The sequence below is a fragment of the Candoia aspera genome, chromosome 14 (assembly GCF_035149785.1).
Source record: "Candoia aspera isolate rCanAsp1 chromosome 14, rCanAsp1.hap2, whole genome shotgun sequence".
Lineage (NCBI taxonomy): Eukaryota > Metazoa > Chordata > Lepidosauria > Squamata > Boidae > Candoia > Candoia aspera.
This window is the reverse complement of record NC_086166.1, coordinates 3,438,804-3,460,489: the sequence shown is the minus strand read 5'-3', so window position 1 is coordinate 3,460,489 and position 21,686 is coordinate 3,438,804. Positions and strand designations below refer to the sequence as shown.

At 43.0% G+C, this 21,686-nt stretch overlaps 1 protein-coding gene across 1 annotated transcript; it reads left to right on the top strand.

The window, feature by feature from the left end:
• The first annotated feature begins 4,551 nt into the window (after positions 1–4,551).
• GNA12 (G protein subunit alpha 12) lies at positions 4,552–20,514 on the top strand. Its single transcript, XM_063314580.1, has 4 exons — positions 4,552–4,996; positions 9,610–9,825; positions 17,895–17,945; positions 18,633–20,514. The coding sequence occupies exons 1-4, from the start codon at positions 4,634–4,636 to the stop codon at positions 19,200–19,202; spliced, it is 1,200 nt and encodes a 399-aa protein (XP_063170650.1). The 5' UTR covers positions 4,552–4,633; the 3' UTR covers positions 19,203–20,514.
• The last annotated feature ends 1,172 nt before the right edge of the window (positions 20,515–21,686 follow it).

Here is a 21,686-nt window from a genome sequence, read left to right as displayed (position 1 = left end):
ATGTCTCACCTGGGAGCTAAGCATGTTAAAGTCTCATTGGTCCCATTGGGGAAATGAACAGTGTGTTTTAAGTCTTCTCCAGGGCAATCCATGTAAACTAAATGTGCTTAAACTTGATTGGGTAATCCCCCCAAATCTTTTAAACACAGATTAGAAAAGCGGGTCTAATGGATCCAAGGAACCCTCCCTAAGGTCTTCTATACAGACTGCTTGCCGTGCCATCTGTGGATAGTGGGGGTTGTAGATCAGCTTTACTGACCAAGCAAGCTGCGTGTAGCAAGCAACAACAGGGTTACTAATTCATAGATTTCCAGAATATATCACTCGTACCACCTCGGTGAGAACTGAAGGATATTCAGAAATTCCACTCGTTTTCTTGAAACCTGGCATGCGCAATCTGCAGCCTTGTGAAGGATTTTGCTGGAGGCCGCCTCCCCAGTTACCATGGGGGTTTGAGGGTGGAGAGAGGTGACATCACACGTGCCACAGCTGGCATCAGTCCCACATGTCACCTCCTGTTGCTTCCTGGTAAGCTAAAATTAGACTCTGTGATTGCAAAATCTAGAATCCGTAAGACAGAGGAAAGAAGAGGTCAATTTAGGAAAGAGAAAGGGATGGGGTTGAAGAAAAATTACGTGTTTATGCCTGATGTGCCCGCTGTCCAACTGTCAGCCTTGCGAGGTAGTCCAGACAAGAAGCACGCCCAGAAATACCAGCTCTGACTTTATTGTAAGGTTACATTAACAGAACCTTGCAAGTCTGAAAGTGCATCTCCCCAACCTCGCCTTTACAGTCCAAGAAACTAGCGAGGGTCCGGTCTGAGACATTTGCCACGCACCCATTGCTTCTGCGGACTCAGCTGCCTGTTATCTGTTGCCTAGCCTGTCTTCTTCCAGTCTCCCAAGGTCATTCCCACACACCATTACATCAGCCATGGTGCTGCCCCCTTGCAGAAGATTTAAGCCAGGCCTGGATGGGACTTATTTTAATACAAAATCAGATGCCTTGAAATGCTGGAATAACTGGCTGAGATGGCTGGCTGGTGGCCCACATCTGTTTCTGCATGTTTGAGAAACGTGGGCACAGGTTTTCCTGCAGCACATGAGTGGAATCCACAGAAATTCTTGCACAGGATCCTCTTCAGCGCTGCAGGGTGAAGTGATTGGCTTGACCTGGCACAGTGAAGGGCTGCATAGAAGACAGGAGAAATTGGCATTTGAAAGGTGAAGGAATGTTTTTTTTAAAAAAAATGTGGAGTGCTGAGGCTGGTCTCTGTTTTGGACAGCACAATCCGTAAAGCTGTGCTCAGAGGGTTTTCGTAGCCCTTTGTTTACAAACCTGGTGTGAATTCACATATATTCCAATGTGTTGGGTGTAGGCTTGACATGTGAATTCAGCTATAGCTTGTATAGGAGAGCATTGTTAAAATAACCCATGCTTTAGTGCAAGCTTGTAATGCCACACACCAGGCTGTTCCTCGAGAACTTCTACAATACGTTATTTAGATTTAAGGAGCCCTGGGACCTCACTGGGTGCTTTTAGCTACTAGCAGAAAAGTAAGAAAATCCATCTACGTGGTTGCTAGGAGTCGAAAAGGACTTGATGGCACCTAATCAATCAGAAAAGTGAGATAAAAGCATTAACATTAAATACGTTTAATCGTATGGTTTCTTATTTTGGTTAGCCCTTTCAGTGTTTCAATTAGTAAAACCAAGGTGTTTTTTAAAATTTAATTTTCTTGTACTGAAAAAGGGCGACAGAAACCCTGTTTTATTCCCTGCAGTGATTTCCCGAAATGCTGCAGTTTCATATTGCCTGATGTGATTTATCTTCTTTTTTTTTCCCCTCCCCCTCTCAAGCACGGCTATGAAATAACATGAAATGTGGTCTGTCATACAGCTAAGCATATTTTGAGCCATCTTTTTCTTATTATATTAATATTGATCAGAGGTCTTCTCCTCTTGGTTCTGAAAAATGCACACTTCAAGAAGAAGAAGGGGGAAAAAAGGAGGAGATTCGACTGGCTCAGTTATACGAAGAACACCATGATCCAAAAACATGTTAACTTCACCAAACACGCATTTCTTTTTCTTTGCTCCCCCCCCTTTTTTTTCCCCTCTTTGCTTCTGCAGATAGAACAAAACAGAAAAAGAGAAAAAAGAATCATGTTAGGTTTGTCTGCTTTCTTGTGAAAAAACAGGGTTAGAATTAGGCAAAGTGCATCAGTAATGGAAGCTGCAGCTATTCCCCCCTTTGTGGAACCTCCACTATCTGTCCCTGTTGGCCTGAATCTTGGCTTGCAGACCTGAATTAGCAGTGGGGTGCATAAAGGGAGAATTTAAGCAGAAATCTGGTAATCCGTGCTGAAATGGATTGGTTCCCAGGGCCCGCCCTCCGCCAGCGTATGCAGGTAAGGGTTAGCAGCTCAAGAGAGCCCCTTTTCCAACATGGATCCCACAAGAGGTCCTTGTGTGGAAAAAGCATGTCACTTTTCTATCTCACATGTGTCAGCCTTGGCTTCTATCAGTTAGACTAGATTTCTCAACCTTGGCCGCTTTAAGATGTGTAGATTTCACACATGGCTGGCTGGGGAGTTCTGGGAGTTGAAGTCCACACATCTTAAAAGTGGCCAAGGTTGAGAAACGCTGCATTAAACATAGATTCTTTGCCAGGGAAACAGACAGACAAAGGCTACAAACCACATAGGCTTCTGTAGGAACTAGGCTGCTTTGCAGATACAGCCCCAGCATATCAAGAAACCTACAAATCTCGGGTTTTACACAGTGAGGTGAGGCTCCATCATTCAGATTTTTGTGCCTACCCTGTGGACCCTGGTGGGTGGGAAAGCTGAATAATGCTGGGAAGAGTACAGAGGTGGAACTTCACTGCCCTTTTCAACGCACAGACCTGTTTTCATGAGAACTATAAGAAACCAACAGCCCACCCCACCGGTGTTTCAAAGGGCCCTGAAGACCTGGCTTTTCAGCCAGGCCTTTGGTAAGGGGTGCTTAAAGTCCCCCCTTTCTTTTTCTTTATTTGCATTTGGCTTTTTTTATCTTTGCCATCCATATTTTGTCCTTTTTTGTTTTGTTTTCCTGTTTTGAACCATTTGTAAACAGCCCAGAGTCACAGGGAGTTGGGCAGCATATAAATAAATAAAGGGGGCTTCAGCTTCGCTCCACTTTTGCTCAACCTTCAATGCAGCAACAGTCGGTTTTCTGAGCTGCGATGTATTGGGGGTTGGGTTACCATGGATTGCCAGCTTGTTACGGTTTGTACATCATGAGCATAATTAAACACCGTGGCACATTGTACTAATCAAGCCAGAGTCTTCTCCATTGCTCTCCAGAATAGGGCGACCCAAGAATCAGTATCTGGAGGGTCTTCTACATGAGACGCACCTCTAGAATCCACCCGGCCTCCTTAATCCACCACTATTATCCAGTATGCCTTCCAACCACGGCTTAGGCCAAAGCTCCATTAACAAGAATAGCACGAAAGGAGGAGAAAAAACAATTCCCAATAAGCAGGATTTCTTGGGTTTGCGGCTGAAGTTACGTTTTCTCCCCAGAAGGCTTCAGCCTGTTGCCTTGATGGAGATCTGGTGACATCTGGTGGGTGAGCCAGTTAAAGGCTTCCAGAAAGAATTTTTTCTCTGGGAAATAGTGGGCACGACATAAAAGTCTGAAAGGGAAGAACGGGCTGAGTTTTCTGTACTTTGCCCCCATTTTTCGCCTTCTGGGTGCGCCGGGCGCCAGAGGGGGGAAGGCAGAAAGGGGCAAAGAGGCCATTGGTTTGGACGAGGGGAGGAGGGTAAGGGCTATTCCAAAATTTAAATGGCTATCTGTGGGGTCGCTAATCAGCTGCAAGGGGGCGAAAGACCCCTAAGACTGCAGAAGGCAGGTTGCAAGAGATTTTTAGAAGGGAGCCGCAGCACAGGCAGACCCTGCAGCGTTTTGCACCGGAACCCCGGCCATCGGCCACGGGGACTGCAGTTCACACGACTCGTTACCGGAATAAATAATAATAATAATAACAATGGGAGCTCCAGTTCCTGATGGCGGCAAATGGGAGCCAGACGCCAGGACCCGGAAAAGGTCCCCCCACACCCCGCGTGCTTTAGATGCGGTCCAGAGGCGCTGGACTCCAAACCCCGTAACAGCCGCAGGGGGGGGACGCCGGGCGCGACATCCCGTCCACCAGGAGCGCCGCTACCCGGCCAGGACCCCTTCTCCATTCATAACCTTGTTATCCGGCTGACGTCGCGGGCCCCGCCCCTCCCGCCCAATCAGCGCCGGCCCCCGCTGCCGCTCCGCCCTCGCCCGGGGGAAGCCCCGCCCCGCCGCCCTCTCGCGGGGGCGAGCCTTTCCCCGCCCCTCGCCGTCCACTGGCCCGCCGGCGCCTCGGGCCCGCCCCTCGGCGGGCGGCGCCCCGCCTCCCCGCCGCGCGGGCCAATGAGAGGCCGCGCCCGGGCGCGAGCGACGCCTGGCCGCGCCCGCGGCGGCGGCGGCCCCGCCCCGTTCGGGTGGGCGTGAGGCGAGGACGGGGAAGGTCGCCCCGGACGCAGCGGCGGCTGAGGCGGCGCCTTTCCCGCCGCGCCTGTCTGAGGGCCTCGCGGAGCGCCGCGGCCGCCATGGCCGGGGTGGTGCGCACCCTGGGCCGCTGCCTCTGGCCGGCGCCGGGCGGCGACCCGCGGGCCGAGGCGGCCGGGCCGGGCGAGGCGGGCAAGGAGGGCGGCCTTCCCCCGCCGCCGCCGCCGCCGCCCCTCCGCCGGCGCGACCTGGAGCGCGAGGCGCGGCGCCGGAGCCGCGAGATCGACGCGCTGCTGGCCCGCGAGCGGCGCGCCGTCCGCCGCCTGGTGAAGATCCTGCTGCTGGGCGCCGGCGAGAGCGGCAAGTCGACCTTCCTCAAGCAGATGCGCATCATCCACGGGCGCGAGTTCGACCAGAAGGCGCTGCTCGAGTTCCGCGCCACCATCTACGAGAACATCCTCAAGGTGAGCGCCCGCCGCCGATCGCCGCGTGGCCCCCTTTCCCCACCCCCGCTCGGGCGGCCCCGCCCCTTCCCCCGCCGCCTCCTTCGGGGCCACCCAGGAAGGGCTGGGGACCGGCCGGGGGCCCCGAGGTCCTGCCCTGCCTGAGGCGGGGGAATAAGGGCCGCCCCCATCCCTGGGCCCGGCCCGCCTGGCAGGGGGGTGGTCTGCCGCTGCCCCCTTCCCAGGATGTTTTCCCCAACTGTGCCTGCAAGATCTCCAGGTGGTCCCCTGTCCACCTGTTAAGCAGAGACATCCAAGCTTGGATGAACACCCCTATCCCAGGAGGTATTTTCCCCCTTGAGAAAGGGATTTCCCCCTTACATTCGCCCCCTTGAGAGCCAGTTCGGTGTAACAGAAGCGGCTGGACTAGAAACAGGGAGAGCCTGAGTTTCAGGCCTCCCTGAGGCAAGGGAACAAGGTAGGTGATTTGGGGCCCTTCCCTCTCTCTTGGCACAGCCCATCTCGCAGGATTGTGGTTGGGGTGGGGAACATTGTTGTCTGTCACTGCCTTCTTCCCAGGATGTTTTTTCAACTTCCCAGAATCTCCTGTAAGATCTCCTGGTGGTCCCCTGTCCGTGCATTGAGAGAGACATCCAGGGTTGGGTAGGGCACTCCCCCCTTGCAAAAGAGGGATTTCCCCCCCACACGCACTCCCTTGAGAGCCAGTTTGGTGTAACGGATAATAAGCAGCTGGACTAGAAACCAAGAGAGAGTGAATCCCAGGCTTCCCTTAGGCATAGAAACCCGTTGGGTGACTTGGGCCAAGCCCTTTGTCTCGGCCCATCCCACCTCACAGGGTTGTTGTGGGCAAAGAGGCAGGAGCATTATGAGCACTGCTTTGCAGTGCACGAAATAAAGGTGGGCTAAGAATCTAATGAGAAATACATAAATTCAGTGGCCCTTTTCTAGGAATATTGGAATCTGGGTCCAATCAGTTTTGTCTTTGCAACCAGTTCTGGAAGGCAGCCTGAACGTGGGCTTGGAGAAGTGCTTCCTGCATAGGCAAAATACTCTAGATAAACAGCTGTTTGTAAAGCTAGTTGGGACTGAAGGGAACCATAGTCACAATTCTCTGAAGGCCACCCAGTTGCCTGTACTTGATCTGCAGAATGAATGTTTTCAGCCACTTAGCAGAAAATTCTAAATATCATCCAAACAATTTTTAGTGGGCTGTATGAGATGACTGAATATCATTCAAAATGTCTCCACTTTTTTCTGGTGGTTTGCCTACTTTGATTAGCAAAGTCTCATCAGTGAGAAGTCTTGGAAAACATGCTACAAATACACACAACAGCTCTTAAGTCAAAGAGCAACATGGATTCGAAAAATGTGATTATGGTAGGCCAGGCCCTTTGCGCATTAGAATTTTTATTATCGGTTTGCCTCGTTCTGCTATTATTTTAACCTTACACTCTGCAGCCAGTTTAGTGATGTGAATGAAACTGTTAGTCCATTATCACTGTTAATTAGGACATGCATCTGAAGTACTTTAAAATAAAAACAGCTGAGAAACTGTATGGGGAAAAGATTGAGAGGTAGGGAGACCAGTGTTGTGGCTGTTAGAAATGGCTCTTGTTTTGGTATGAATTGGTGCTAGAAAGGTGGTGTAGCTGGAAAGGGCATCTGGAAGGTCAGTGATCAAGTTTTACGTTGCTTTTACTCCGTAGTCAGTGTAAATGGTTCATATCCACCCAAGTAATCCTTGCACAGTTCGGCAAGGTGGGGGAGGAAGAAAGCAGAAAGCAGTATGGAAAATATTGGCATGGATACCAAGGCATATTGCCTTTTTTTAGTGCAACAGCTACAAGATATTGAAAATACTATGGGCTGGATTTGCATAACATACTAACTAAAATTTGATTTCGACACCCTTTGGGTTGATTCAGTAAACCATGGGTAACTGACTGATGGGTTATCTCAGTGTATGGACACAGCCATGTTTTTATTAAAGTCCCAGGAGGAAAGTAGGCTGTTTGAGGGTGCTCCTGTGTTCCTGCCCACCACCCTGTCTCTAGAGTTCAGAGGATGTATAATTCAATACCTGCCAACGTTATTTCTTAATGTGCACCGTGCAATTAAAAAAGGGAGCTGAGCAGGATATACACACCCTGCTAGTTGCACAGACTTGTTTTCTGATGTGGCTTTTCAGCCTGAGGGGCAAAAACCTGTTCTAAACACTAGGAATCCAGATCTTTCATCTTGCAGACCCATTCTAGATTATTGGCGTAAGCCACTGTTTTTCCTAAGAAGGAGAAAAAATGTGTGTTTGTGCTGTGGAAGATTTTGCTGTGCTCCTTCTTGAACCTTGCAAGTTGCTCTGATGTGAGCTTTTATAGAAGGGAACCTTCTCTGGTTTCCTCTTACAGAAGTCTGTCTAACAATAAGCTTGCTGGTCTGCTGCTTGCAGGTGTTGCGGAACTTAACTCTGTCCTCTTCACCACAGTAGTCTTGCTGTGCTGGTGGTGATGCCCGCAACAAATGGGAAATTTTATCTTTAAGAAAACCACATCCCTGCTTAATAATAAGGATGGAATTTTGCCCTAAAAGTTGTCTAAAATGTCTTGGAATGTAGAGCGAGGAAGAGCTTGCCATATAAAACGCATGTTTTTCCATTCGTGTTTGAAAGACCGATCATAGATGGGGAAAATCAGGGGAATGGTAGCCCACTCTGTCTGGAAAGCGGTAGGGAAGGGAAGCGTGTGAAAGTTCATTGAAATAAGATAGAATATTTTCGCTCGGTACTGAAAGATAGGACAACCAGTAGATTGAAAAGTGCATTAATGTAAGGACTCATGAAACTGAGTATCTATTCTGTAATTGCTCTTAAAATTTAGAGGTTTACTTTGTAACTCCTTAAGCCACTCATCAGTATTTTCCCAGTATTCAGCCCCCAGGTAAAACCTGCTGTGCAGTAAGCAGTTAGGCCATCCTAGCAAAACCTTTGATTTCCCTCCTTTTTTAAAAATAAGCATCATATGACTGTGATACAGGTTTTATGAGGAATTGAAAATGTATATAAAGAAAGTGGAACTTTGTATTATGTCCTTAATGATTTTCTAATGGTTCCTATTCCTGCCGTAAGATATCTATTAATATTAAAGAAAATGTCACTTTTTTTTTATACTTCTAAAAATACATGCTTTCTCTTGATTATGACTCAGAAAACCACTTACATTTGTGTGTGTGTGTGTTTAGCAAGGGTGTTAGGGAAGGAGATTTAAAGGCCTGTGCAAGTAAAATCATAACTTAAATATAAGTGGATGGGATGTTTTAAATTTAAATTACCAACCTTCTTTATTCATTAGAGATTGTTCATATTATTCTAGCATCCAAGTCTCCTAAGTATTAATTTTCCATCAGATGAAGAACCTTTTGTACGATAAACCCTTTCTGTTCTTTCTATAGAGTTTTTGGACACTTAATGTACCTAATTGTACATTCATCTGGAAATCAGCTGGACTTAGTTCAGTGAAATCTGTTTTCAAATAAGGATACAGGGGAGTAAAGTCTTAATTTTCAAACAATGCTCTTGCTGAATATCCTTGCTTGTACCCACTCCTACAAGCATGCATTACTGCACAGCAAAATAAATACATAGCTAAGTTTTTAAAATTTCCCTTCAGATTGTATGCTTTAATAATTGTACTAAAAGGATGATACTTGTTTTTTTTTCTTTTTAATGAAAGAATATGCTGGACAATACAGTAAGCATTCATTGAAGTTCATTGATTATATTAAACAGGCTGTGCTAGAAGAACCCACTTTTTAATAGTTACTTTAATAGATTTAAACTGATAGCCTTTCTCTAGCACATGTTTCAGGTCTTCCATACAGTTCAAAAGACTAGCCTTAATATATGGAAGAGTGTCCTTTTCCTGTTGTATTGCAAACTTGGTTTTCCTTATCCAAATTGTGACAGTACCTGAATATACTCCTTGATTGTATGGTGATAGTTGGGAAGTGGTGATAAAAGATCCTAAAAATACTATACTGTTATAAAATGCAAAAACAGGGCAGTACTGGCTTGGTGTTTTCAACAGACGTACCTTCTTCTCCAAAAATGCTGTAAAAAATCATTATATAACTATTATTATAGTACGGTATAGGGAATAATATTGCTTGTTAAAGATGGCTGAAAATTGAGATTAAGCAAATAGTACTGTGTAGGCCTGCCTCCTGTCCCTGAGCACAGCATTACAGCTTATCTTGTCTTCTTCCAACCTGAGTGGGGATGCCATTCCCCTTTCAAAAATAAACTTTAATATACTACGTTTGGACATACCGACCAATGAAAAATATTGTAGGATAAATTAGGGCATAATTAAAGATTGGAAAGATAGAGCATTATACATGTGAATCCCTGAATCTTCCTGCCGTGTACATGTGCACAAGCCTTGCTTATGATCGTAGGATAAAATAAAAGGGTTGCCATTTATTTATTTAAATTTATCGGCCGCCTAATAAATCCTGGCTTTGTAGAGTGTTTTTTGCATAGTCCAGTAACACACAGCCTATCTTTGAACCAAACCATTCTGTTTGACCATCGAAGTGTGTTTCACTGTTTGTTTCTTTAGGGCTGCCGGGTTTTAGTCGATGCACGGGACAAACTTGGCATTCCTTGGCAGTATGCGGAAAATGAGAAGCATGGGATGTTTCTGATGGCCTTTGAAAATAAAGCTGGGATGTTCATTGAGCCCTCGGTGTTCCAGTTGTATGTACCAGCTCTGACCGGCCTGTGGAAGGATTCTGGGATCAAGGAAGCTTTCAGCCGTCGAAGTGAATATCAGCTGGTGAGTCAACTGAGCCAAAAGCGAGTCTCCCCACAGATTTCTAAATGCTTCTTCCATTTAAAGTGGTCTCCTAAAATAACTAACTGCTCACTATCCAAGCAAGCTGTAGAAGGACCGTTTTCTGGAGTAAGTAATAGTAACTTCAAACAAATTCTAGAGATGCATCTCTTACGCCTTCCCCACTTAGTGTGATTAAATTTATTTGTTTTTTGTTTGTTTAATTTTTATCCCGCCTTTATTATTTTTATAAATACCCCCACCAAATTTACAGTACAATATTTTATTTTGAGGTTTAGACATTGTGCTTATGAGTTTGTCAACACTATGTTGGGTCAGTACCAAGGTGGTTAAAAAAAATTAGCTTTGCCTGCCTGCCTGCCTGCCTGCCTTCCTTTTTTGTCCTGTCTGGCAAAGAAAATGCTAGGATGTGTAGACAAAGCTTAGTCCAACAAGAAAATCTTGGTGTTTGTTCCTGTAATCATTGTGAGCTAGCCATTTCGTAGATCTGTTCAGAAATACGAAGAACAGCAATTTGTCGGGGTCAGCTCTGTGAGTAATGGGAAGAAAAGATATTAGCGCAAGTAGCAGAATCTGCCAGGATCCTTACCTATTTATCCAGAATTGTAATCCGATTCCGTTCACAAATCTCTGATGGTAGACAAATACTGCAGGTTGCTGCCAGTACCATAATGCTGAGCATTCAAACGACCAGGCAACTGACATTTCTTTTTGTTCGTTTTGTTCTGTTAGTTGTTTGTTTTTAAAATAAAATTGTCTCCTGCCTTTCCTCTATAGAGTTTGAAGGGGTATGTATGAATTACATACCCCTTCCTACACCTTCCTCGTGTTATTGACACTGCATTTCTGTGAGAAGGATTAGACTTGACAAATGACCGTTAGCCAGTGACCTTTATAACTTGGTGGGAATTTTAATCTAATGAGTGATTTTTAGCAAGGCATTATAACAATTAATATAGTTCAGAAACTGCCTGAATTCAACAAGAACTATTCAGAACTGGAGAATATTTATGAGGATCAACAAAAAAAGTTACAAAATAGGGAGAAAAATATAAAAGACTGGAGACTACAAGTAATTAAATATGCATAGATAACTTTTGTGGATTGATTTGCAAATCTGGAAATTTCCTGTGTTGTGTTGGTGCCAATATTTAATACATTTTAATGGCACTTCTTTTAGTGGGTGTGGTAACTACAATGTATTGTATCACAAATGCTCCTATCAGCAGAACCAATATAAAACCATTTGCTTTCCTATTTTAAACTTCCATTTTCTATATTTAGATGCACACAGTGAATAGAAACGTCAAGCCAGATGAAATATGTAGTGTGCTGTATTGAAATAGATTCTTTTAAAACATCCCCATGTACAATCTCCTTATTAGTTTAAAAAGGATTACCTTGTGAGAAGGGAGCTGTGTTAGTTTATAGTAGCCAAAAATCAAGAGGAGTCTGGTAACACTTTTTAGATTAACAAATTTTATTAAAAGACAAGCACTATTGTGAATGCAGCTCACTTCATTAGAGCGATTAAACAGATGTAGGACTTTAAGGAGGAAAGAAACGGTTCATGAAAGCATAGCATTTATTTGTCTGAAAATGTGCTGCTAGACTCCTTTTGATTTAAGGATTACCTTACTACTTTCAGATTATTAAATGCTGAAAGCCTTGGGAAAACTAGGGTTGGCTTCCTGCCGATAAAATTGTCTATTAAGTAGCAAATGTGGGAATTTCAACATGGACTTTGAACTGATTCCAGATCTGACTTCGTTTTAACAGAGAAATTCATATGGCATTGTTAATGCCTCCTTTGTTTTTATTTTTTAACCTGTAGCAAGCTCTCACAGAATTGTTTCAGGTAAATTGGACCACTTCCTTGCCATGCAAGAAAATAAAAACATCATGTGAACACAGTTCTGCCACTTTTAAATTGGTTAGACTTGAAAGAAACCCAGCTTTAAGTGTCTTTGGCAATGCCTTCTATGAAAGATTGAAAGTTGCTTCAAAATAGCTCATCATTAATTTGGGGAGTATATTGTTGACATATGTGTAGCTTCAAGATTAGGAGAGAAATCCTTGAACATTCAGACAGAAGCAGCAGATGTGGAAATCCCCCAAAAGCCAATATCTGCACATTTTCCGTGGTGTTAAGTCTTCAGTTGCTAAACTTTTTCATAGGTTATCTGCTTGACAAACTAGGGAGGACTTCTGGGCTGGCAGTTTAGTCCACTGTAATTCTGTAGCTTTGTTCATTAAAAAAAAACCTGTATAAAATATGTCTGCAGTGGCATATTGCATACCCGAAAGGGTTGCTCTGATGAATCCGCCATTCTTTCGCTTACGCTGTTCTTCCTTAAGAAAAAGAAGATTTTCATTTTTCCTGTGGTTTATACCTGTGTTTAAAGAAAACCTCTGTGAAGCGGCTTTGTAACTCACTTGGCTATTTACTTTAATGTGTATCTTCCAAAAAAAAAAAAAAAAAGCTTTGAGTAATATCCACTAGGTGTTCTCTTGAAAGCATTGCTTTGAGGCGCAATTTACCAACACCTTTCAAACGTCGTCTTTCCTTCCTTTGATTTCTGTGATTCGGACTGTGGCTGATTTGTGCTTCATTTGGCGCCTGCCCTGAACAAACCGTAGGGATGTGTCCTGAGAGAGTAGATTGCCCGGCTGCATCACCGAAAGAGGTTTCTTGACTGAGCTCCGTTATTCATTTAAGTCAGGCAAATAAAGTTAGGAAACTTCTGGTGAGAAAGCAGTGGCCTTACGCAATACGTTTTGTGGTGAAATCCCAGGACTTTGGACCCTTGTTCAGTGGCACTTTAGCACAGCCGAAGCCACAAACGCCGATGTTCTGACCCTTTTTAAAGGATGTACGGCTTGCATCGTTGCCTGAAGGGTCTTGAGAAGAAGGGGCATGCTTTTCTGCTGCGAGGACTACACCACAAAACAGTAGAGCCTTCAAATCTGTGAGCAGAACATTGCACTGGAGTCAAAATCCTTATTACCTCCTTGGGAAAACGTAAGCGTGAAATCTAATCAAGGTCCTAAAGGAGTTTGGTTGGATCCTAAATCAATTTGTAAACAAGAGGACTACTCGGGGCTTTGTGAAAGTAAAGCCTCCATCGAGTTCAGCTCAACTTCTGGTGTTTTCATAGCCATGTCGACGTAGTTTTCTTGGCAGCGGTACAGAAGTGCTATGCCACTCTGTCCTTCCAGATGTTTCTCGGTTTCCCCCTCTGGCTTGCGTAGTGCTTCCATGTCTTCACAGGACAGGGTTTCCCAAGCAGGGTTCCGAGGCACCCTCGGGTTCCGCGAGAGGTCCCTAGGGGTTCCCTGGGAGATCACGATTTATTTAACAAATGATTTCAAATTCGGGCAACTCCCCATCAAAGAGGTACATTTCATTCTTTAGTTTAAGAACACTGTTCATGCATCTATACAGGCCTACCCATGAAACAAATATAATCATTTTGTAATTTCTGGCCTATCTTTGAGCCTGAATGGGCAGGGGTTCCCTGAGGCCTGGAAAATATTTCAGAGGTTCCTCCAGGGTCAAAAGGTTGAGAAAGGCTGTCACAGGATATGAGCTTTCACTGAAGAACCGGCAAAAAACATCTATAGGTCAGCGGTTTCACCACGTAACTGTTTCCTATCTAACTGCAACTGCAAATTAAAAAGCCTAAAAATTCATATTTTAGTTGAAATAGGGGAGATTGCTCCTCTGAGTAAAGCATACCAAATATCAGCATTGCAGCAATTGCCTCTACGTATAGCTAGGCTGTGAACACATTGACAAGATCCAGGAGTTGATGGGAAGCATTGCATCGGGGCTGATAAAATGGGGTTGGCCTGCTGTGTAATGGAGGCAAAATCTGAGGCTCTTTAAATTAGGTATCCTGGGGTTTTGCTGTTATCTTTAGTACAGACCGTTGACATTTAGGGAACCCTCCAGTATGGAGAACTAGGTGGAAACTCACTGCCTTCTGAGGTCACGGGCTTTGCAGTTTGAATTTGGATTCCTGTGCTAACCCTGTGTGAGGGTACTGTCAGCAGGTCAGCATCTTTTTCAGAGAGATTATATGGCTTAGCTGAAACACATACGAGGACCTTATTTTGAAAAACAACTCTTTTGCCATCGTCAGTGTTACCAGGGGCCTGAAAGGAGCTTGTTCTCTTAGCTTCAGCCAGTCCCAGTTTGTTTCCATTACATCCCACTGACTCTAGTAGCTCCTGTCCATAAATGGCAAATCTAAGAGCAGAATGACGCTATGTGATGTTGCGGTGCTGTGTTTGAGACACGTGGTGTTGGCTGGTTGTTTGGTTTCATTCTGTTTTTATTAAATATGATGGTGAGCCACCTAGGAGTCTCTTATGTAAGAAAGGCAGCCATGTAAGCGTCTAAAGAACGAATTTTAAAAATGCGGTAAGTTAATACTACCTACGCCTCCAAGGCGTTTTCACTTGTTCGTTCATCTACCTGTGAATGAATGTAACTGACATTTGTAGTAAAACATTCAGAAAAAAGGTGGAACTGAGCTTGATAGCAATGACAATGTTTACTTGGTCATTTTTTAGATCTCTGTTTAATTGCTGTTTTTCAGCTGTGCTGCAGATTAGAAACAATTCTTTGGCAACGTACACTTTAACAATATAATTATTTCTTTTCTTTTTATAATATCAAATTTGTCTTCTTCATTTCCTGTACAGAAATATCCTAATCTATGTTAGAGTGTATAGGACCTAAAGTCAGAGGAGTCATTTAACACGTATTTTGTTAACTATTTGGGTTTGGATGGAATCCGATACGATTTACTTAATGATTCATAAGTTCCTTAATTTTAGAACTTACTCTTTAGTTACATATGGAATATGTAATGTGGTTTATAAAGGAAAATCATTGACAGATTTGTCAGGAATTAACATTGGTTTATGATAATAAATGATGGTCTTACAGCCCTAGCTACTTTATATCCACCTGACTTCCAGATCTGTAATGCCACATTATTAACCAACCTGGCCCTTTAGCCTTTTATAAATCTTGTACATATACATAGTAAAAATAAGCCTAAACCTGTACTTCCGCCATTTCTTGAGATGGACTTCTAATGCATATAATAGTTTAGCGAAAAAACTTGATCATCTGGGGTGCGTTCAAAGCACTCTGGGCAGAGATAACATTGAGCATTTGGACTCGGAATCCATCTTTCAAAAGGGGTGTGTGCGTCCATTCAGAAAGCATGGAGCCTGTGCACTGATAATTCTAATTTTAGGTTATAGTGAGATCTGCACTATTTATAGCCAGGAAACTGCTTGTTCAGAACTATCTGTAGGTCCCTACATTCATGGTGGTTATGATTTTGCTCTGGAATAGTTATGTAGCATAGCTATCTGGGCAGCTAGTATATATTAAAAACTTATTTGTTTTCAGTGCTTGACACTCTAGTTCAGTGTTTCTCAACCTCGGCAGCTGGAAGATGTGTGGACTTCAGCTCCCAGAATTCCCCCAGCCAGCCTGCTGGCTGGGGGAATTCTGGGAGCTGAAGTCCACACATCTTCCAGATGCCATGATTGAGAAACACTGCTCTAGTGAGTACTTTTTTGTTTCTTAATACTCTCATGAAGAATATGCCAAAATGGAGTATCCTTTTATGGTTGCTTCCTCCATGTTTTATTAAATCAGTCTGATTTTATTAGGAAGGTGAACAAGCATGAAATGTTTGTATTTTATACTTATCGCTGTAAATGATGCAAGCGCTCTTTTTAAGACTAAAGCCATAAGAAGCTCCACAGTTATCGGTTGGAAATAAACAGAGAACAAGATAAAATGCTGGAATAACGCTCAAATGTGGGACCTGGTTTATTTCAGGGCTGTAGCTCACAGTTCTGGAGCTTCCGATTCCCAGATGTGCAGTGACTCACTGCTGCTGTTCCACAATGGGAACAGCACCTCCTACGTTGTCCCAGTTGGCAAGACTGACTCAGAGGATATATAGCACTGCAGAAGAGAAATATAATGTGAAAATGAATCATCCATATTGTTACGTTAACTCTTTAGCTAAAAAGAAAAACAGTGATGAACCAAGAATCACCGAGCATACAGTGAAGCAAACTTGCTTTGAAGGCAGAGCTGTTTAATTGTTTCAGGTGGAATAACACAGCTTGAATGGCTAAACCGGAACAAAGTACGATTTCCCTTTGCTGTTACTTGCTTACAGCAAGAACTGCGTTTTCCCCCACCAACTCAAGGTCAACAGAGAGTTTGTTAATGAACTGAAGTCATGGTTGTCTTTAGGGTGGTGTGGAGGGTTTAAGAATTGCCAGGAACTGCACTTCAGTTCCATACCATGACTACGGTCCCGATGAGTCGTAAACGACTCGACGGCAACTAGCAACAACAACAACAGCTTGGTTCCAGTCAAATCCGATAAGAGAACTAGGTGAATCATGCCCATTTAAGATCTGAAATGTGTAAGAGTTGTGATCTAATCTTGTTGAATTCTTGGACTCTATTTATGAGTTAAGGTTGCTCATAGGTCTGGCTCTTTTGTGTAATCGCCATAAATGCTGGTCTCTATAACCAAAGGCCAGCCTGCACAGCCTTAGATGCTATCAGTCTTGGCTCTCAGCCCCTGCATGTGCCTATGAGGATTATGTGATGAGTACGTATTGACATCACTCACCGTCTTAAGCAGCACGTTTTGGTAGATCTTTTCCATTCTTACTCCAATACATTTGCTTCAGACGGATCTGAAAAGTATCTCTCTGTGGGGCGTTTTTGGAAGAAAGAAGATCTGTTTGTTCATTCATTCATTTGGCAGTGTTTCTGACCGACCCCAACCCTTCTCGGTAAACAACAAGAAGAGAAACACAAAGGCAAAAAACCCAATAATATGGTAATATAGCAAGAAAAAGAAAATTCCTATGAGGGCCACTCACAAGCAACTACATCTTAAATTGGAATATGTTTTACTTGCTTGTGAAACGCAAGAAGGGTAGGGACCATATGTAGTCTCCAAGGGGGCAGTGTTCCTTCTGTGGGGTTACCACAGAGAAGGCCTGAAAATAGTTTGGGGTTTCAGTGGGTCTTAAGCCCTTAACTGGAAAGCACATGAAGGTTGCTTAATCTTGTAAGCCAGTGTTCCTCACCCTTGGCAACTTTAAGCTGTTTGGACTTCAACTCCCAGAATTTCCCAGCCAGCATTGGGGAACCCGGCTTAAAGTTGCTAAAGTTGAGGAACACTGTTGTAAGCGATCAGGATAAACAGTTAGAGCCATTCACTTCTGTATTGTGTCGTTTCACTCCGTAAGCAAAAAAAATCCCTGCCCAGGTACTGAGGAGATGAATGAGCCGTTGTATTATCACACAAAAACCTATGGATTGTGGTAAGGGCACAAAGGCAAACCTTTTTTTTTTTTCCCTCCTCCACCAAAGTGGCGTATAGCTCTAGCTTGGCTTGGCTTACAAACTGTTCCATAAAGAGGTCATTGCAAGGCAAGGCAAAGCAGTGTAAATATATTTTCACAGTTTGGTTTTCCAGACCGTGGATCTGGTTCTGAAGCAGTATCGTGAGTTCTGTGATGATACACTTGATCACCTCCTTAAGTCAATGCACTTGTACTGTAGTTTCCATTTCTTACTGTCAACCAAGGCCTCCCGCTTTGCAAAACAGCTGTTTCTTTACCTTAGAACTGGATTATTCTAAAACTCTCCAGGGCTGCTTTAAGTTTACCTGAAAACTTCAACACTTTGGTTGGTACAGAATGCAGCAGCTTGCATGCTGGCAGGTGAGAACCATTTCAGCAGGGGATATTTTGGACGTTAGGTTGGTTGCCAGTATGTTTCCAAGTACAATTCAAGGTGCAGTAAAATCTTGATGTGGTGAAAACTTGGGTTTTCTGATGAACATTGGGCACTGAGTCTTCAGCGTGTTTTAACCATGGGATATTTTAATCTAGGGGCTTTAAACATAACTTTCAGCCGCTGCTCAGAATTTGTTGAAGTCGGCAGGATATAAAACATAAATAACTATACTCTTCTCTCTCAACAGGGTGAATCAGTAAAATATTTCCTGGATAATCTGGATCGGATTGGCCAGTTGGTGAGATTTACTTTTCGTGTGTTTTCTGTCATACATTCAGATCATAGATAAGTTAAGAGAAGTAATAGCATTGAAAAATGTTCCCCAAAATCATAGGACTGGATGTTTGAACATGTAGATTTAGTAAATAATATCTCTTTTAAGGCAGAATAATCATTTCTCATAATATAGGAGCTCTACAATACAATTCTTTCTTTGGGAAAAGGTATTTTTTGTGCCCACTGTTAAAAAACATGAGTGCATCCATTGTTCAAACAAAATCTACCTTTATGTAGTAGCAGTGAGACTTTGCCAATTGAAGCATCAGTGAAACTTAGTTTACCAGGAACTCTGGATTTTATATGTTGAAAGTGTGACATATGACTTCAAAGGTTACAGAGATGATGCTGTGAAGGCTTGTAAGTTATTGAAATTCACTCTTCAGATTGTATTTGCTGACAATCAGTTCAAGCAACCAAGTTAAAATGGTGGAAATAACCTGAGATAAAGTGAGCTGTTACCGCAGGCACACACCCACCCTTGGCAGCTGAACAGCCTGTGCGAGATTGGCTTCTAGTTTATTCTTCCCAGCTTCAGTTCCAGCCTCTTCATTCCACCACAGTCCATCTAGCCACTACTTCAGTGGACCTAACTGTCCCCTTTTGAAGCATGATCATTTTCCTACTTGCCTGTGTCTTTTTTTTGCAGAACTATTTTCCCAGTAAGCAAGACATCTTGCTAGCTAGAAAAGCCACCAAAGGGATTGTGGAGCATGACTTCATTATTAAGAAGATTCCGTTCAAAATGGTGGATGTGGGTGGACAGAGGTCTCAGCGCCAAAAATGGTTTCAGTGTTTTGATGGGATAACGTCCATACTATTTATGGTTTCCTCAAGCGAATACGACCAGGTTCTCATGGAGGACAGACGCACAAACAGACTAGTTGAATCCATGAATATCTTTGAGACCATCGTCAACAACAAGCTCTTTTTTAACGTCTCTATCATTTTATTTCTTAATAAAATGGACCTCCTGGTGGAGAAGGTCAAGAATGTCAGCATTAAGAAGTATTTCTCAGACTTCAGAGGTGATCCTCACCGTCTGGAAGATGTCCAGCGTTACCTGGTACAGTGCTTTGATAGAAAGAGGCGAAATCGCAGCAAGCCCCTTTTCCATCATTTCACAACCGCCATCGACACTGAGAACATCCGCTTTGTCTTCCACGCGGTGAAGGATACCATCCTTCAGGAGAACCTTAAGGATATAATGTTGCAGTGAATGAAAATGGATTTCTCTTTATGGAAACCTAACCAGTTGTAGGCCCAGCTGTTACCACTATGGGTTTTGCAGTGCATCTTTTTTCTGAAGATCCAGGCTGTTCCTTGGATGAGGAAGCCTGGGCAGAAGACCCAGAAGCAGAAGAATTAACCACAACTGAAAAAGTCGCTGTTGCAGACACATTATTTTCTGAACCCTGAATGCTATTTCTTCTTGGCTTTTGAAAAGAGAGGCCCAACCTTTTGGGGGAAATGTAACTAAGGTCTCTGTGTGAATTAATTTTGTCCTGCAACAATGCCAGAATGTGCTGGCTACCATACCTGTCAGCCTCACTAGTTTTGGGTGCTGAAATAACGGACTCAGTAATATATTTCATTTCTTCGCTGATGGTTCTTTTTAGAGAGTACGTGTAATATGTTGTCATAATTCCAAGATCAGTATATAGGCCAGGTGCACACACAGACCTTTGGATTGTGTTTGCCAACTGGTTATCTTCGCTCTTGTTTAAGGAATTTCTCTTCGGCTTTCCTTATGTAGAAATCCAGAATTGTAAACTGAATTTAGGTGGTCATACAAGCAAAACATTTTTTTTTAGCAAGACACATCAAAACAGCAAATATCTAAAGCTTGGGTTGGTAGAACATGCTTTGCACGAGATTGTTACTGCATGTTGGGACATAGCTTCAGCAGTAACACAGTTTCAGGACAACGAATATACACACCTAGTGCTTTAGTAAAACATCTTTAACTTTGTTTTCTTATTAGATTTATATTAAAAAAAAATCCCTCAGTGTGACAGGGTTTCCTGTCACTAATATGGAAGTTAATACAATTTTTAGACAGGTCTTGGCAAGTAGCAACTGCCCACACTACTACAGAGATTTGCTCTTAAAAATCAGTGTTTCAGAGGCACTGAGTTTGGGTTAAAAGATCTTGCTTTGAGTTTATTCTTAATTATATAGGAATTTACCATTGTATGTCATAATGCATTTAAAAAAACATAAACTGTCACGTGTAACTTGCCTGTTTAAGGCTAGAATAGAATATGTGTGAACTTTCGGGAGGCTGTGAATAACATTGATGTGAGCTTATTTTTTCATTCTAAAATGCTATATTTAACTATGGGTGCCTTTCTTTTGTGTACACAGTTCACACTTTGTCTACTCTGAGGTATGTATTAATCAAACTAAGTCCTGCCTTATCCATTCTATAACCATTATTCAGGGATAATCTTCAACGTAAGAAATCTTTACTGTGACTTTGGTACCAGATTTTGTAATAAAACAAAGGGCTTAGTCTTTCCTATATCTTACTATCTGAATGTTGTGTGCCCTTTTGGGACAATCAAATGCAAGGCAATCCTCTAGGAGTAATAACCAGTCTCAAAATCTTTCGTGACTTCCAGGTAGAGGAATTTCCCCCCATGTGTGGACTACTCCAATTTACACAGGGATGTTTTTGTGTGGTGTGCCACATTCTAAATGCCACCCTTTCCATCTCTGCAGTATGTTTTGTGCAAAATCGAGTTGTTTCTCAGAAACTAGGGCAACATTTGTTTCCAGGTCTGACGTAAAAGAAGATAGAATCCATTAAAAGTCACAGACTTCAGCTTTGGGGGGCTGCCTTCCTTTTACGAGTGTACCTGTTGATGCCTCGTGACGTCTGGAACCAGTTGTTTTACCATTTCTAAATAAGATGTTGCCATTTGCCAAGAATCTGAATTTTGTAAGCTGTAAAATGGTTGTCTGGTGAAAAGGAAAAGGCATCTTAAGTTTGATGGTCAGTTGGACCTTATTTTATAATTAGAGCCAATGCTGTATTTATCCTTCCTTTGGAAATCCTAAAGTTGCCCAGGGACTTTTGATACTTTTCTTGAAGAATAGTCTTGCCATGGTAAAGGGCCTAAACTCTGAGAAGTTCAGAAATAACATAATGGCACATATGTATATATTTTAGCTCATTTCTGCTTTGCCAGTAGTTTCTGTGTAGATGAAACTTCGTCTATCCAGTAACTTGACTTCTAAAAATGTCTCAGAAAGGAGCACAAACTGCTTTACAAGTGACTAAACCCTGAACACTGCTACCAGTTGCATCCTAAAAGTGTTTTTAAAGAATAAGGTGCTAATACATTGTATTTCTCAGACTTGTTTTATTCTTTTTCTATTCTAGAAATACGGCTTGCAGAATGTAATATATTGCTATAGGTTTCTTTGATACTACATAACAGACTTCTTGTGGTAGGATGGAGCCCCTTGCTGAGGGAAACAAATTTGGTTATAGCAGGTTTTGATAGCCAGATATAACTTAAATTGAATCTGATCCACCCAGCGGATCTAGCAGTCAGTTTATATTGTTTTTAGGATGTGGTTAAGATTTTTATTCCTTCACCATACCATTGTACAATTATTCCCACGGCCCTAATCATCCTCTTTAGGACTGTAATTGATGTTTAATATCTAAACTCATTTTTTGTGGCTGCCACAT

Excerpts from the sequence above, each read along its gene's own strand:
- GNA12 (XM_063314580.1), top strand. The coding sequence starts at position 4,634 with ATGGCCGGGGTGGTGCGCACCCTGGGCCGCTGCCTCTGGCCGGCGCCG. Across the intron at positions 4,997-9,609 it reads TCTACGAGAACATCCTCAAG|GGCTGCCGGGTTTTAGTCGA; the intron begins GTGAGCGCCCGC and ends TTGTTTCTTTAG. Across the intron at positions 9,826-17,894 it reads GTCGAAGTGAATATCAGCTG|GGTGAATCAGTAAAATATTT; the intron begins GTGAGTCAACTG and ends CTCTCTCAACAG.